General features: G+C 41.7%; 2 protein-coding genes across 3 annotated transcripts in view; one reads left to right on the forward strand and one right to left on the reverse strand.

Moving 5' to 3' along the window:
- Window positions 1-9,528, reverse strand: part of REEP3 (receptor accessory protein 3) — an 84,725-nt gene extending 75,197 nt beyond the window's left edge. Inside the window, exon 1 of one of the 2 annotated variants that reach the window (XM_059662596.1) lies at window positions 9,293-9,528. In XM_059662596.1, the coding sequence (XP_059518579.1) occupies window positions 9,293-9,324 (32 nt within the window). In that variant the 5' untranslated portion in view covers window positions 9,325-9,528. The remainder of the gene's footprint in view (window positions 1-9,292) is intronic. The other variant, XM_059662595.1, reaches the window with a different exon arrangement.
- JMJD1C (jumonji domain containing 1C) overlaps window positions 8,821-18,147 on the forward strand; it is a 260,540-nt gene continuing 251,213 nt past the window's right edge. The window contains exon 1 of the mRNA XM_059662587.1: window positions 8,821-9,136. The gene's annotated coding sequence lies outside the window, so the exon portion shown is untranslated. The remainder of the gene's footprint in view (window positions 9,137-18,147) is intronic.

Here is an 18,147-nt window from a genome sequence, read left to right on the forward strand (position 1 = left end):
AAACAACTAAGTCATTTTCGGATGGGAATACCAAGCAGAATGTCTTTTGTAGGTGATCGCTGCAATAGAACTTCCTGCAATGATGGAAATGTTCTATTTCTGTGCTGTCCGATAAGGTAACCACTAAGCTTGAGTGGCTATTGAACACTTGAAATCTGGCTAGTGTGATTGAGGAAGTTAATTTCAAATTTACTTAATTTACATTTCAATAGCCACATGGGAGTGGTGGTTTCCACATTGAGCAGCACAGATTCAGGCTCATTCCCGCCCATATATATTTTTCATCCCTTTTTACTTAGCACAGTGGTTCTCAACCAGTGGCAATTCTGCACACTAGGTGACATATGGCAGTATCTGGAGACATTTTTGGCTGTCATAATGGCGGGGGGGGGGGGGCTGGCATCTTTGAAGTAGGGGACAGGGATGCTGCTAAACATCTTACAATGCATAGGACAGACCCCCCCTCCCCTGCCCCTCACCCCAAACACACACCCAGAGAGAATTATCCAGTCCAAAATGTCCATAGTGCTACATTAAAAAAAACCCTGGCATAGCTCTAGCTGGTTTTTGCTACGTGGTTAGAGCTTCCATCTGCAAACTGAAGGGTCTGGACTCGATTCTGTTCGAGGGCAGGTACCTCGGTTGTGAGCTCGATCCCTGGCCCAGTTGGGGTGCATGTGGGAGGCAACCAATCAATGTGTCTCTCTCACAAATATGTTTTTCCCCCTCCCTTCCACTCTCTCTAAAAAAATCAATAGAAAAAATATTCTCAGATGAGGATTAACCAAAAAACAAAAACAAAAAAACCCACCACACACACACAAAACTTGACATATTTAAAGGATCTTCAAATAAAATTAAAGATACTTTGAATACCATTATGAATGGCTGTGTAATATTCTAACAATATCTAGCCTGCTCTTTATTTAAAACTAGAGGCCTGGTGCATGAAATTTGTGTGTGTGTGTGGGGGGGGGTAGCCTCAGCCCAGCCTGCACCCTCTCCAATCTGGGACATCCCTCTCACAATCCAGGACCACTGGCTCCTAACTGCTCACCTGCCTGCCAGCCTGGTCACCCCCAACTGCACCCCCTGCCAACCTGGTCACCCCTAACTGCCCTCCCGCCGGCCTGGTTGTCCCCAACTGCCCCTCTCTGCCAGCCTGGTTGCCCTGAACTTCCTCCCCTGCAGGCTTGGTCGCCCCACACAGCCTGCTGCTCAGTCGTTTGGTCGTCCCTCACTAACCCCCCTGCCGTACTTGTCGCCCTATCCAGCCTGTTCAGTTTTCCATTCTGTTGTTTTGGATGTGACAGCCCCTGGCTCTTTATAGACTAGAGGCCTGGTGCACAAAATTCGTGCAAGGGGCTCAGCCCCCACCACCACCACGTCCAGGGGCCTCTGCCTTGGCGGCTGCCTCGGCCTCAGCCCTCACAGCCCCGGCTTTGTCCGGAAGGACATCTGAAAGGACAGGACGGCTGGTCTAATTAGCATATTACACTTTCATTATTATAGATAAGTTTTAGCCACTGTTCAATAATTCCATCCCAACTGCTACTGTTTTCTCTGTCCACAGTATCTTAGTGAGTATGACATCTGTCCTGATTTTCAGTCATAGTAGCCTTTATAAAGTTAACATGATTGATGGGTAAATTTACTTCAATAATAGGTATACTTAAACCCTTAACAGACAGTTTTGTAAACATAAGACATTTCTAACAGAATAATTTGTACCTTTAACTTCTCATTTAACTTAAAAAATGTACGAAAGGGGAAGTTAATGCAAATGTACAATCAATGACATAATGGCTCTGGCCTGGTAGTTCGGTTGGTTAGAGCATTGTCCCTGCACAAGGTTTTGGGTTCGATATTGGATAAGGACACACACAACAATTAACCAATAAATGCATAAGTAAGTGGAACAACAGATCGATGTTTCTTCCCCCCCCTTCCTCTATCTTAAAAAATCAATAAAAAACACAGACCCAGCAGTAATCTTTTTCCATGTGACAATCAAAACAGTCATGTCATATTTATTTTAAGATATTGAAATTAGCCATTTATGACATTATTATTGTAATATACCATTTTTGAACATTTAAATCTATACTGAAAGTAGACAATATAAATATCACCATCCTAAAAGGGTTCAAAAATCCAGCAGAAAAAGAAATAGTTAATATAGCAGCTGTAACAAAAAAAATGGGCCAAAGCCAATTATTTCTGAAAAGGCTAATAAAGAAATCTTGTTGGAAGTTCTGGCCTATGCAATGAAAATAAGACCCAATAGTTTAGGATGTGTCTTCTGTCTTAATGAAGGAAGACAGAAAAGATGAACTCTTATAGCTCATTCACAACAAATTGTATTTTTAAGATTTTAACTTTTTCAGTTTCCTTGAAAACATCATTTCTACCTACCTTATTTATCACTATCTAAGAGCAATTTCAGTAAGTACACTATTCTTAGATACAGCTCATGAACATTTAAGCTATTCCCATAATGGATCTCATCAAAACTGGTAAACAAAGATAAAATCTACCTTAACCTAACTGAAATATATTTTAGCCATCATTGAGATTTTACAACCATTTAAAAATACTGAAAGCACATATAAAAGAAGAAATATATCACTTATAAATTGTGACTGCCCTTAAACTTCCACTAGGATTTAAAAATAAGGTATTTTTAATTCCATAATAATCTTAACTAACACACACACAAAGGGTAGAAGCAGGGTGCTATTATAACAATACATTTAAGAGATGATGTTGGCTTGCACTAAAGTAATGTAAGTAAAGGTGGAGATAAGTGGGTGGATCCCGGGTATATTTTGAAGGTGGAGTCAACAAGATTTGCTGTAGGATTAAGTGTAGGGAATGAGAGAAAAAGAGGAATAGAGATAATCCCAAGTTTTTAGGCCTGAGCTATCTGGAAGGACTCAGTTGTAATTAATTGAGCTGATGCAGGCTGCTGAGGAGCCAGATGGGGAAGGAAATTCAGGAGCTCAGTTTTGGATATCTTAAGTTCAAGATGACTGTCAAAGGTTTCCAAGTGGAGTTAAGTAGGCAGTTGAAAATATATATGATCATGAGTTCAGCAGAGAGGTCTGGATTGAAGATGTAAATTAATGAGCATCCTTATAGGAATGTAGATAGAAAAGACAAAAGATGTAAGAACTGAGCCCTGGACACACCAACTTAAAGAAGTTCGGGCGTGTGTGTGTGTGTGTGTGTGTGTGTGTGTGTGTGTGCAGGGATGTGGCAAGGAAGACTAAGAAGGGAGTAGCCAGTGAGTTATGAAGAAAAAAGAAAGCAAGGGAAAGTACTTCAAGGAGAGAGTAACTGTATCAGAAGCTGCTAAGCCAGATGAGGACCAAACCACTTGGCCATGTGGAGGTCACTGCTGACCTAGAGCAAGGCAATTTCTATCAAGTGATTGGTGGCAAAGCCTAGATGGTATGGGTTTCAGAGTGACCCAAAAAAAGGGGATGTGGAGAAAGTTTGTCTGTAGGCTGTTCTTTTGCGGAGTTTTTGCTTTAAAGAATGAGAGACAAATGGTAATGAGGTGAAAAGTATAACAGAATGAGTTTTTGCTGCTGTTTTAAGATGGGAGAAATAATAGCATGTTTGAATGCTGACAAGAATGATCTGGCAGAGGGAAAACAGATGATGCTGGAAAGATGGGGGGAAATTGCCGGAGTATGGTTTTCAAGGTGTGTAATTTAGACTCTAACGGCACCCATTAAATATAATTGAAAAGAATCAATTAAAGAAAGAGGATTGATGTTTTACTAGTACTGCCAGATGATAAAATTGTAAAACAAAGATAAAAATGTTACTAATGTTAAAAGCTAAATACTGATGTGTAAAAAAAGGAAGTCTCCAAATTCATCCAGTTCTATATGAAAAAGTAGTACTTATCAAATGGAGCAATTGATAGTTTATATTTAGAAGTGAAAAGTCACGAAGTAAAATATGAACAAGTTGAACTGCATTAAAACTGTACTCCCTTTACAACTAAAAATAAAATATCCTAAGAGAAGTATAATTAGATTGAGAAACAATATTTGCCTCAAATGTGACTTAAGGTTAATTTCTTTATGATGTAAGGTGTGCCAACAAGTAAATTACCAAGTAATTAAGAGAGAAATGGGTAAAGTACATACAGACGATTTGCACTATGGGAGATATAATCTATCCTATATAATAAAAGCCTAATATGCAAATTGTCCCCTCCACGGGGAGTTCAACCAGGAGTTCAACCAGGGAGTGGGGCCAGCAGCAGTGGCAGTGGCAGGCGGCTGGCAGAAGGGTCTCTCCAGCCGGCAGCCGCTAGGGACCCAACCTGTGCACCAATTTCATGCACTAGGCCTCTAGTGTGTGTGTATATATATAAAATAGAAAAATATGCTAATTAACCGGGACACTGTAACGGGTCAACCAGACAAGAGGAGGCTGCGCGCACAGCACTGGGGGGTAGGGCAGCAGGGGCCTCTGCAAGCCTGCGCTGGGGGAGGGCCTGATCAGCAGCGGCCGAGGCTGCTTCAACGGCCAGGGAGGGAGGCAGGCCAGACCAGAGGGTGGGAGGCACTGCACAATTTTGAATCACGCTGGGCTCCTAGTTAATAAACATTAGGACCAATATTAACCTTGTTAATAACTCAAATTCATAAGAAACCAATGAGATTCATTATACTTAGTAAGAAAGTATATAAAAAAAGTCAAACTCCCCCATCTCTGGTTACACTGTGATAAAGATATTACTCATGCATTCTTGGTGGCAATGTAAAATATTAATATCCTTTTGGAAAGTAATTTGGCAATTCATATCAATTGTCATAAAAGTATTCATAGCCTTTGACTCAGATATACTCCTCTTGGATATTTACCCTAAGGCAGTGGTTCTCAACCTTCTGGCCCTTTAAATACAGTTCCTCATGTTGTGGCCCAACCATAAAATTATTTTCATTGCTACTTCATAACTGTAATGTTGCTGCTGTTATGAATCGTAATGTAAATATCTGATATGCAGGATGGTCTTAGGTGGCCCCCCATGAAAGGGTCGTTAGGCCAACAAAGGGGTTGCGGCCCACAGGTTGAGAACTGCTGCCCTAAGGAAATACATAAAAAGAAAAAGTATATATAAATGATCTCCATTTTAGCATTATAACTTTATTGAGGCATTACTTAATAATGAAATATTAGAAATTATCTAAAAATAAAAATTAAAAATAGATGGCTATGAAAATCATGAATACTGGCCTAGATCAAATAGAAAAATAAGATTTCAGAGCAACACAGAAAATGCTTACAGTTTAAAAAATATTGAATAAAATTTTTTTTTACCCTATTCTAATTAGACAAAGAAATTGAAAGACAAAGGTAAATTGAAAGCCCAGCCAGTGTGGTTCAGCAGTTGAGCGTTGACTCAGGAATCAAGAGGTCACTGATTGGATTCCCGGTCAGGGCACATGCTTAACCCTGTGATGTTTCTCTCTCATCGATGTTTCTGTCTATTCCTCTTCCTTCCTCTCTCTCTAAAAATCAGTAAAAATATTAAAAAATGTAAATTGAAAAGTTTAAATGTTCAGTATGCTGGGAATGTCAGGGAACATATTTGTTCTTGCTCTGATAACAAGTACTAATACTTATTAAATATCTACCATGTGCACAATGCTGGATTATGGACATTATATGTGCAAATGCATTTAATTCTATGGAGTATGTTATAACCAAGAATGGCAGAACTGATATTTTAATCCAGGCAATCTGTCTTTAGTCCTGACGTTAACCACAAATTAAGAAAAGTCAGAAAAGTGGGATTTCCCTTAATCTGTAACAATCATGTTTCAAAAGGTAAGGCACGGGCATTAGGTATGAATGTAATATTATTTGGTAATCTCAGATTACTATAACCTTAATAATTGCCAACTAACCTTTGAATCTTGTCTGTAAAGTTCAAGTAAGTTGATTTTAATGAAAAATCCTCTCGCACCATCACAGAATGCAAGAGCTATGCAAGAGTTTGGAGATTACCAGATCAGATCCTTTATCTCAAGCGAGACAGAAACTGAGGGCTATAAGCAGTAAGAGGCTGACTCAGTGTCATTCAGCTGGTTTAATATAACCCACATTAGTTATTAATTCCAGGTTTCTAAATGATAGCCCAATGATATTTCTTTCTATCTTACTTTGCTCTTACACACACACACACACACACACACACACACACACACACACACACACATCTATATATCATGTTTTAAATGTACCATAAATGTGAGGTGCCACATTTGGTGTGCTTTAGTTGCACTGATTTAATCTTTACAACAGTTTTAAAAAGGTAAATATGATAACCTTTTTAAGACAAGGACACTGAAGCTCAGATGGACTGAGTATGTTTCCCAGGACCACAAAACTACTAGCTGGCATCCAGGCCTGATTCCCAGCCAGTGCTCTTCCCTGCAATGGTCTGCCGCAAGGTCTGGGGAGAAAGTGCTTATGCCCACAGGGAGCTCTGGTTACGGAGGAGGCTCCTTGCTCATGCCACCGGAGGTTCATGTTGCGATAACTGTCTGATTTTTCTTTAGGCTCACGACCAGCTGGCTGTTCCACTGGGTTAGAAAGAATGTAAGTAAATTCTATCTCCTGCTGTAAAAAAGGTTTCCAAGTTTGGGTAGGTCCTGCGATTGATTTTTTGTGCCCTCATAATATTAATCAAGAGAAAAAGAAAAAATTCAGTGCATAGATATAGAGAAACTGAGGATCCCAGGGACAAAATATAAGAATGATGCTTTCCTTACGGGACAAGTGTGCGTTCTAATATGCTAATGGTTCAATGGCTCATGAAATAAATTTCTATGATCTTTCCTCTCTCACGTTTTTGCTTCCTTTCTTTTACCACACAATTTAAATTCTGTAGCTTCTGGCAACACAAGCCTAACCCTCTCGCCAGTTAGGGGGTTCTCTAAGTCTTCAGTGTCTCTCTCCTGTACAACCATCTCATACAACAAGGGAGAGAAATTCCCAAAGCAAAGCCATTGCTTCCTAATATAACCTATCAGTTCTTCCTCAAATTCCTTGAAAACAGGCCCCAGCTTAAATTTCCAGCCTTTCCTCTCCCCAGTCCCTCAAGTCCTCTGTAACTAATCCGGGCTTTCCCCTCCTCTGTGGTTTGGCTCACAGTGATGCCTTTATCTGGAATCCTTTTCTGTTTAATCTTTGGCTGTCTAAATTCAGTCTGTCCTTTAAGGCCCATCTCAAATGTAATCTCCCTTGCTTTTTCTGATTCTCTGAGATATAACTTCATTGTCTATCTGATATAACACAGGGTGTAACTCATAAGACTTGACATTCTGATCTGTACTGCAGGTATAGGGTACCTGAATTGTCAGTTCCATTAAGATCAACTGTGTTACTAACCTTTGTGTTACAGGTAACATCTAGAAAAGGCATTCATATTCGTAGTCAACGATAAAAAAACAAAAGTATTATTTGAGTAATTCAAATGAAATCAATTGTGCTCCACTTTTTTTTCTTTTTTAAATCAGTTAAAGAACTGATCAAGGGAACCCAGAGAGTTTTTGTTTGTTTGTTTGTTTTCTTAAGGTACAGTTTCTTTTTTTTTCTCTTTTTTTAAAAATATATTTTATTGATTTTTTACAGAGAGGAAGGAGAGAGATAGAGAGCCAGAAACATCGATGAGAGAGAAACATCGATCAGCTGCCTCCTGCACATCCCCTACCGGAGATGTGCCCGCAATCCAGGTACATGCCCTTGACCGGAATTGAACCTGGGACCTTTCAGTCCACAGGCCGACGCTCTGTCCACTGAGCCAAACCGGTTTTGGCAAGGTACAGTTTCTTAATGGGGCACTTGATTTTTTGGGTGCAGACACAACACTTGATAGACATCACTAGGTCGAAAAAGGTATGCTTGTATTATGTAAATGACACTCAAAGAGAGACCCAAAAAGGCTAAAAAACAACCTGACAACAATCTGTGATATGCTTTTATTTCTCGAGTTTTAGTTTTGTACAGATGAACACAGGAAGCTGTGAAGTTTTAAAACTAGAAACTGTACCGAGGAAGGGCAAAGTGCATTAAGACAATCAACTGACAAAATTTCAATGCTACTGCAAATCGGGTTGAATACGGCCACTCAGCTATTAATCCAACTCCCAAAGAAAATGTGGCGTTCTCCCTAGTGAGAAACAAAATTAAATATCTGGTAATGTTTTCTCCCACATTCTAACGCTAATCAGAGAAGCCAGCGCCTCACGAAAACATTTCATAAAGATCAGGAGATAAGGACTCCTACAGAGATCATGAATAATAAATCCGCGGGTTCCTGGCTGAAACTACAACATTGTTGTTTACTTTGTGACTTTTTTTTTGTTTTATTTGAGGAGGAGAGGGGTAAAATGGAAAGGATGGGAGGAAATCAGTTTAAATTGTAGTCCAACGAATACCTTCACAGAATAAACACAACTCAAGCAAATTTTTTTTTTTAAGTGGACCTGTAGCACTTGGTAAGAACGCAAGAAAATGAACCGATAATCCGAACAAAGGCAACAGGCACCTGCAGCCTCTCACTTAGCAAGTATTTCCGCCCAAACCACCAAATTCTGGAACCTGGGAGAGCAGGCGGGTGTCCCCATTCATTCGGCCGGGAGCTCCTTTCTGCGTAAAACTGTACATCACGGGGCGACGGGGACCCTTCCCCGGGAGGCGAGCTGGGAGCGGTCGAGGGTTTTCCGACCAGTCTCTCCTCCTACCCACGTGACCGAGCGGCGATCAGCCGCGGAGACAGACGCCGCGACGCGCCCGCCTCGGGATACAAAGACGCGGTGCCGCCGGCGCATCCTGCGAGGCTCTCGGGGCCGGCCGCGCTCGGCGTCTGCGGAGCTTGCGTAGGGGCCGCCGCCAGGCGCGCCGCTCCCGGGCCGCAGGGCGGTGCCGCGCAGCGCGGGCAGACGGAGAGGGAGCGCGGAGCGCGCGCCGCCAGCCCTGCGCGCTTGCTCCTCCAGCTCCCTGGGAGCAGGGCCGCCGAGCCGCACGCGAGCCGGCCGCCGCCACCAACGCCGCCGCCGCCGGACCCTCGCCCGCCGCCGGGAGCCCAGCAGCGACGTGGACTCGGGTGAGGAGGCCGAGACCCCCAGCCCCGGGCAGGCCGAGGCCGGGCCAGCCCGCGCCCGCCTAGGCCCAGGCCTGCCCTTCCCCTCCGGGCCCCGGGGTTCTCCCACACCTCCCGCGGGCCTGGCCTGGGCCACGGGGCGCCGTGAGCAGCACTTACACCACGGCTCGGGAGATCATCCAGGACACCATCTTCCCGGAGGCCAGGACCCCACCTCCAGGGCGGTGGGCGCCGAGTGGAGCGGACCGGGCGGCCCACGGCAGGCCGCGCGCTCGCCGTCTCCTCGCGCTTCCCGGGGCCGCGCTGGTGCCCTCGGGAGCAGGGCCGGTGTGTGTGTGTGTGTGTGTGTGTGTGTGTGTGTGTGTTGTGCGCGCGCGGCGGCCTGAGTCGCGAGGCGGTCGATCCCTCGCCCGTCCCCGCCCGCCGGCCGACCCGCCGCGGAGCCACCGGCCCCGCCCCTGCGCTCCGCTGATAGGCGGCGGCGGCGGCGGCGGCGCGTTGGCGGAGGCCAGGTCTGGGCGGCCGGGCCGGAGGTTTGGGTGGGTGAGTGGGTGGGCGAGGGGGACCGCGGCCCGAGGTGAGCGGAATCGCGGCCGGGACCCTGCGCTCTCATCCCCCTCTTCCTCCTCTAGTCCCTGGGACGTCTGCCCGGCGTGGAGGCGAGTCGTGGCGGGGGGCTGAGGACGGGGGCCTGCAGGTAGGGGTGTCAGCGCGTGTGTGAAAAAACAAAGTCGTAAGGAGCAGGAACTCCGCGTGACATTGACTCGCCTGGACCAGGCGGTGGATTCTGGAGAGGCAAGATGTCGAGGCGTGTTCAGCTACATCCGGTGTCCTCCCTGTTCCCTGAGTCCCGGCGCCCTGGGCAGCTTTAAAGGGCTGCGTTTTGAGGGGAAAGTAGGGCGGATACCTGCTCTGGCCCTGGGGTGTTCCAGGATCCTCGTGCGGTGTGTGGCGCAATGCAGGGGCGGGGCCGAGGAGGAAAGCATTGGATTTCGTGTTTGCAGCCGTGGGTGTAGTTTTGATGACGCTCTGCAGGGCCTCTAAGGGCACCTTTCCATCCCCAGATCTGCAAAGCCTGCTTTGCAGACACACGTGTGAGCCTGCCAGACATTCCAAGTAGAAGCTGGGCCTAGGACTCCTGACCTGATCTGCTATTTCCAGCTGTCTGTTATTGGGGGGTGGCTGGCTTACTGGGTACACCTCGCAGTTCTCGCAGGTAGCATAATTCAGGAGGTAGAATTTTAAAACTTTTTTGGTGGCAGTACCAAATTGAGAAAATGACCTAAAAGTTTAGTCGTGTCTTTTTTATTATTATTATTCTCAGCCAAGATAGGGAAAGATAATTCTAATATTTAGATGGTACAAAGAATAATGGATGATATGTGGGTCTCGAGTCTTTAATTAAAGTCCAAGAAAATATAATAGCTTATTTTGTGGCCATACTGTAATTTACTCTTTTTGTTCCTTAGTTTCCCCATAGTAAAAAGAGGCTAATAATACTGTAGCCTACCTCTTGCCTTTTAGGGGTGACATGAGGCAGTGCTAAATAACATGTTTAGGAAGTTCTCAGACTTGCTTGGAAGAAAATCAAAGACATAAGATTAAGATTATCCTGAGTTCTCTTAAATTCCCAGGGGTTCAATAGATTTAGTAATATTTTGATTATTTAAGAAATGAGCTCAGAAGCTGTTTTATACTCTTAAGTTGGGTTCTTTTTGCTTATTCATATTAAGAATGTATTTTAATTTGAGGGGTCTTGTTAATGAAAATTTGTATTTGTTCAGAATCTTATTTTTGGCCGTTAGCATTATTTGGGGATCAGGTTTGCCACATAAACACCAGTTTTCTGAAAAATCTTGTACAATAAAAACACAAAATCATTTGAATGGCATTCAAATTTCTCCATGAACGGTCCTGAAATTTTTTTATAGCTTTAATCTTACTGTCTTCTCAACCCCTAATATACCCTTCCCTAGCTCTCTTCTCGGAGCCAAGTTGTATTTTCATGCTCAGTGACTTTTTTTTCTTTATTGATTTTCTCCCCATTCTCTGTCAGAATCCTTGTTTTGTTTTGTTTTTTCCAGTGTCCTATGCTGTGAAGATGGCCTTGATTTTCCTCAGTAAGAATTATTCATATTTTTCCTAGGCTCCCATAATTTATTACTTGAATTTCTATTTAATGCCTGTGCCAATCTGCTTTATATTATGGCTATGTTTTACTGATGTCTAATCTACTGGATGGTAAAATGTCTGAGGACAGGTATGGTATATTAGGTATTTTCGTGTTTTCCCAGTGTCTAGAATAGGGTAATCGCCCAATAAAAGTTTGAATAATATTAGTTACTCTCTGAAGTATCACAACTTGACAAAATTTCAGCCATGTACAGTGTAAGTCTCTTAAAGATCTAAGTCTTTCTTATCTTCTTAATTTGGGGGTCATCATTCTGAATATAAATTATTTCATTGCGTTGTAATATAGTAATGCCTTTAGGGGTTGCTGAGATATTTAGGATTGCTGGCTGCTCTGAAATGTCCCTGGGTTACTGTGTGTTCAATTTCATTTTGTATGCTCATTATATCTTCAGCCTCCTCCACATTCATGTTACCTTTTGCTGCTCTCAATCTGGAATAGCCCTCTTATTTACATCTCAATATGCCATGTGTTGGAATCCACCTACATCCAAATTGTTATGTTGTTGAGTCCCAAATTGTTATGTTGTTGAGTCGACCTCTACACCCCAAAAAGCCTAGGTAGTGTTTATTCCCGTTTGATACATTGGGAACTGAGGTTTAGATAACTCACTGCCAGTGACCTCATAGCTCAGAGGAAACAGAACTGGAACTGTAGTCCATGCTTCCTATGCGTTGTTTACATTATACTCTGATAGGTGAATTGTGTCAAGGCAGTGGGTCCAGTTGGGAGACATTTTTTGTTGTTATTGTTGGGATGACAGGGGCTAATCAACAGCATTTAGTGGGTAGGGTTCAGGGATGCTATAGTTTTTTGCAGTGTGTGAGCTATCCTGAGCAAAGAATGTCACAATGTTCTGCATGGTTCAGGAATATCCTGCCTGACATCTGTGTACTATTGGTAATTATGTGAACCTAGAACCTCCATTTTACATATACTAGTAAACTCCTGGTTTTAACTGAGACTGCACTTCCCATTGTTTATTTCCACATGCAACCCATGTGTGAAAGGAAGATTTATTTTCTTCTCAACTTGACCAAGAGTTGACAGTTTTGAAAAATTGCATCACAAACAACTTTGCATTTGTAGCTGTCATGTGTAGCTACTAATTACATTTATGTCTTCTAGTTCAGTTTTGTTTCAGGATTAACATTGGAATACATATTATCTTATTATAAATTATTTTCATTTCCCTCTTCCATTTATATTTTATTTAGGCTTTATGGATTTGTTTGAAGTTGTCTGTAGGAATATTGTTATTTCATGTAGGGGTGACAAAGCAGAAGTTGGAAAATACTTTTTGGAAGGGGGAAATCAAGTCTGATATGGTTGAGTATTGTTGGTCTAAACTAAGAGTAACTTCATCTGAGGAGGAACCTCTCATGAAAAGTACTTAGATTTTAGTAGTGGGTGTTTCTAATCTTTGTATATTTGGGCTGTGCTTTGGATAATTGAGATCTACTAGTAGGTGGCCATTAAGTAAGTGCTTCATGGTGCAAGGCTAGGCTCTAGAGACAATGGAACAAAAGGAAATACATTACTTGCTGCCCAGAAGCTTTTAAAGTGTGGTCTCATTGGCATACTTGAGATCATTTCCTGTATTCAAGGTAAAAATTATTTGTTGAAACACTAAACATCATATACCACTGGTATTCATTTGTTGTGCTATGAAGTGCTTTCTTCATTGTGTTCTGCAAAGATGATTTTCGTTGGGTATTGAATCATGGTGGGAGGTAGCAAGCATATTTAGGGCAAGAGGAGACGTATTTCTACTACCAGTATCAATCTGTCTCCTGTTAAATGGGGATAATAATGTTATGTACATCAAATGCCAAGGGTTTTAAAACCTAAAGTAAGTAGGCTGTATTAAGAGAATTGCTCTCTTTTTTACATCTTCACTTAACAGTGTTCCTGGGGGAGTATGTGGAATATGCATCTTCTACATGTTAAAGGAGTTCATTTATTAGGAAAACAAAAGAGTGTGAAAGTACCTAGGTGAGTAGGTAGTGAGAGCAGAATTACAGGGCACAGAGATAGTATCTAATCTATGTAATTATTAATGAGTATGCTAATGAGACTAGATACTGGGTCACCTTCCCATTTTTATTGGAGGAGTATTTTCAAGTGCTTGAAAGTATTTTTATTGGAAAAAGGCTAAAATTACTAAATGAGTTTACCTTTAATAGTTGTTTAGAAACTAGTGTGAGGAAGGCAATCTTAAAAAGAATGACTTACAAGACAAAACCTGTTCTTTTTACACCTGCTGCCAGATGAATATATCTTCTGTCTTAGCCAGTCAGCATTATGGTATTATGGTTACCACAGAGATCACATTTGGCATCTGACATTGAAATCAAATTATAAAAGAAACTAGAGGGCCTGGTGCACAAATTCGTGCACCAGTGGAGTCCCTTGGCCTAGCCTGCGGGATGGGACCAAAACCAGCTTTCCGACATCCCCCGAGGGGTCTTAGATTGCGAGAGGATACAGGCCAGGCCGAGAGACCCCACCAGTGCATGATTGGAGCCGGGGAGGGATGCGGGAGGTTGGCCAGCTGGGGAGGGACTGCTAGAGGGTTCCAGGCCACGTCCAACCCATCTCGCTCAATCCCGATTGGCCAGACCCCAGCAGCAAGCTAACTTACTGGTCGGGGCATTTGCCTCCTGGTAGTCAGTGCACGTCATAGTGACTGGTCAACTGCCTCCTCCCTGGTGGTCAGTGCATGCCATAGCCAATGGTTGAGCAGCCTTAGCATATCATTAGAATATTACACTTTGATTGGTTGAACAGATGACCGGTCACTTAGCTTATTAAGCTTTTATATAGAATAGTTTAGAAAATATAATAATCAGATTGCAGAAAATAGAAAGATTAAATTCTGACTTAAGTATTTCACTACAGATATTAATAGAAAAATATAGCTATTAGCCAACAATGAAGAAAGCAGAATTCACTTGTGATGGCTGGATCTGTGGAACACACAGAGTAAGGAATCAAGCATATCTGAGGTTCTTACATATTTGAGGTAGTAGCTTTACTTGCAACAATTAAAAGTTTTTCCCCCTCCAGGGTAAAAAATGGTTTTGTGTTTGATTATATTAAATGGTAGAAATATGTAGTTCGAGACATATTTGAAACATTTGCACTATCCATTTAAAATAGACCAGATTAGTTCCCAGTTTTAAAATTTAGGTAGATTTATAATTCAGGTATTATTCTTATGGGGTTACAGTATAATTTACAGAAAGCTGCAATTTTATGTTTTTGAGTGCTAATTCAAGGCACATGGAATAAAATTTAAAAGGGTAAACAATGAAGTTTGTTGTCTTTTATTGCCTGTCTTCAGTTATCCAGTTCCCTTCAGAGGCTATCTGTATAACCACATTTTTTGGTTTGTTTGTTTGCCAGAGTAATGTCTAGAAACAGATTCAAATATAGGTATCTAGTCTAAGATAAAGGTGGAAATTTAAATCAATTGGAACATAGTGGACTTAATAATTTTGTGACAGCTAAGCCAGCTAGTTAATAAAAACTAAAGAAAAAGTAATTCCTGGTGGATAAGAAATGTAAGTGTAGAAACTAAAAGTGCTGTAAAAGTACAAAAAGAAAAAGTAGGTGAAGGTAATCTTGGTAATGGAATGTCCTTTCAAAGCATGCCATAAAATTAGAAACCCAAAAGGTAAATTTCATAGACTTGATTATATAAGAATTTAAAATTCCTATGTTTCTAAAAACAATATAAATAAGATTTCAAGACAAATGACAAACTGGAAAAAATGCTTATAAAACCAGCATTTAAAAAAATTTTTTAACTAGAGGCCCAGTGCATGAATTCATGCACGAGTGGGGTCCGGCCAGCCTGCCCCACTGGGGGCCCATTGGGCTGGGCTGGTGCGGGGGAGGGGCTGTGGGTGGTTGGCCAACCAGCCCCACCCTCAATCGGGGTGTTGGGGGCTGATCGAGGGAGTTGGCCGGAGGGTGGGTGGTGATCAGGGCCCAGATCAGGCTGGTTGGCTCCCACAGTGCGCGTCATAGCCACCAGTCGTTCTGGTCATTCTGGTCGTTCTGCCGTTACAGTTGCTGGGCTTATATATAGAGAGATATATAGATAGTTTTAATATATAAAGCATTCATAACAACCATTAATTAAAAATGTGTCTCAAAACCTAGAATCTCTTCTTTTGGTAAGAAGGAGCTTAAGATTTGCCACTTTGTTTTAACAACAAGTAAAAAGCTGAACAAACTAAAGAAAACAACTCTTCTTAGATTCTTCATAGAAGTGACGACACCGGGTAAACTGCTGCCCCCCAAATTGGAGAGACAGACAGATAGGCAGAGAATCACAATTTACCAGAGTAGAAACCTCTGAAGGAACTGTAACTGATGAATCTGAGACTCAGTGTAGATAACTCTGAGAGTTAAAAACTGCAAGAGAATCCAGTAGGGCTTCCTACCCCACCCCACACACTTTTGTGGGTTTTACCTTAAGGAGCTCTAGCAGGTACTCACTGTTAGTATCAGAGAAAAATCCCCTTAAGCTTCTAGTGGCAGAGCTGGGAGAATAACTATTTTGAAATACATCCAAGCATTCTGCTTTTCTTAACAAGGTGCGTCCTCAGGAGAAACTTATATCATAGCCTAAACTAAGTCGGGAAAGGAAAATACTCAATACCAGCCAGCTCTAGCCTTCTACTTGGAGGAAGGGAAAAACCCAGTTTGAGCCACTCTTGCCATATATGTAGGGGAAGGGAAATACATAATTCTAACCTCCCCCAGCTATCCTGTTACATGGAAAGGAAGTGGGGAGGTGGGGACTGAAACATTGGTGAAGCTCACAGTCTAGAGAGGTACAGGCTCACTGAAAGACTGAGACCTAATCATAGAACTATAGAACGCCCCATTCCCCCACCATACCACTACACTACTAAAGACCTATTTGCCACAGTTCCCCTTATCCAGTGCATCATGTCTACCTTTCAACAGCAGCAACAAAAAATTGCAAGGCATACTGAAAGGCAAAAAATACAGTTTAAAGAGAATAAGCAGTAATCAGAATCAGTCAGGTATGGAAGGAATGTTGGAATTGTTAAAGCAGGAATTAAAAAAACAATCATAATGGTATTAATATGTTTAAGATTTTAATGGAAAAAGTAGGCAACATACAAACAATAATAGATGGATATTATAAGCAGAGAGGTGTAAATTGAAAGGAAGAATACATAAAGTTAGAGATCAAATAGTATAACAGGCTCTGGTCAGTATTGCTCAGCATTAGAGTATTGGCCCCCACACCAAAGGGTCAAGCCTTAGATTTCTGGTCAAAGGCATGTACCTGGGTGCATGTGGGGTGCAACCAATCTGTGTGTGTCTCTCACATACGAACTTCTCTCTCTCTCTCCCCTCACTTTCTCCCTCCACCCCCATCTTCCTCCCTTCCTTCCACTCTAAAAAAGTCAATGGAGCCCTAGCTGGTTTAGCTCAGCGGGTAGAGCGTCAGCCTGCAGACTGAAGGGTCCCAGGTTTGATTCCGGTCAAAGGCACATGGCCGGATTGTGTCTCTATCCCCAGTGAGGGGCATGCAGGAGGCAGCTGATCAATGATTCTCTCATCATTGATGTTTCTATCTCTCCCTCTCCCTTTTTTTCTGAAATCAATAAAAATATATATATTTTTAAGAAGCAATGGAAAAAAATATTCTCGAGTGAGGATTAACAATAACAAACAGAAATGAAGTATACCTTTGACAGGCCCATTGCTGGACTTGACAAGGCTCAGGAAAGAACTCCTGAACTTATGAATGTGACAATAGAATATTCCAAAACTGAAAAGCAGAGAGGAAAAAAAATCAGGGCAGAGTATCCAAAGCATGAGACAACTACAAAGGACCTAGGGTGCATGTAATATGAACGCCAAAAGGAGAAGAAAGAAAAGAAGTGAAGCAATATTTGAGTCAATAATGACTGAGAATATTCCCAAATTAATGTTAGACACCAAACCACAGATCTAGAAAGCCTCACCAAGCAGGATATATGTAAAAACAAAATAAAAACTAAAAAAACCAAAACTACACCTAGTCATAATGTATTCAAACTTTAAAAAATCCATTAAAGGAAAAAATTCCTGGAAAAAGCCATAGGAAAAAATGCCGCCTTACCGTAGACTTCCTCAAAAACCATGCAAGCAAAAAGAGAGTAGAGTAAAATATTTAAAGTATTGAGAGAAAACTAAAACACACCAATGTAGAATTCTGTAACCTGTGAAATTATACTTCAAAGGTGAAGGAGAAATAAAGACTTCTCAGACAAACAAAAATTGAGGGGATTTATTGCCAGTTGACCTGCATTGCTGTGTTAAAAGAAGTACATCAAAGAGAAGGAAAATTTTACACATCAGAAACTGATTTACATAAAAGAAGAGCATTGGAGAAGATATAAGTGAAGGTAAAATAAAAACTTATTCTTCTTATTCTTAATTGCTCTAATAGAAGACAGTTCAGAATGATAGTAGCAATGTATTTGATTGTATGTATGTGTATACATATATATACATATGTATACGTGAAATGAATGAAAGCAATGATATAAGTGATGGAAAGGAAGAATTAGGAATATTTTGTACTTACAAGGTACTTTGCAATACCTAAGTAGCAGTATAGTGTTATTTGAAAGTGGATTTCAATTACTTGTAATTGGGTATTACAAGCTCTAGGACAACCCCCCCAAAAAGTATAATTGATATGTTAAGAGAGTGGAGAAAATTGAATCACAAAATGCTCAATTGAAATCACAGAAGCCCTAGCTGGTGTGGCTCAGTTGATTAGGCA

This window comes from Myotis daubentonii, chromosome 13, assembly GCF_963259705.1.
Source record: "Myotis daubentonii chromosome 13, mMyoDau2.1, whole genome shotgun sequence".
Taxonomy (NCBI): Eukaryota; Metazoa; Chordata; class Mammalia; order Chiroptera; family Vespertilionidae; genus Myotis; species Myotis daubentonii.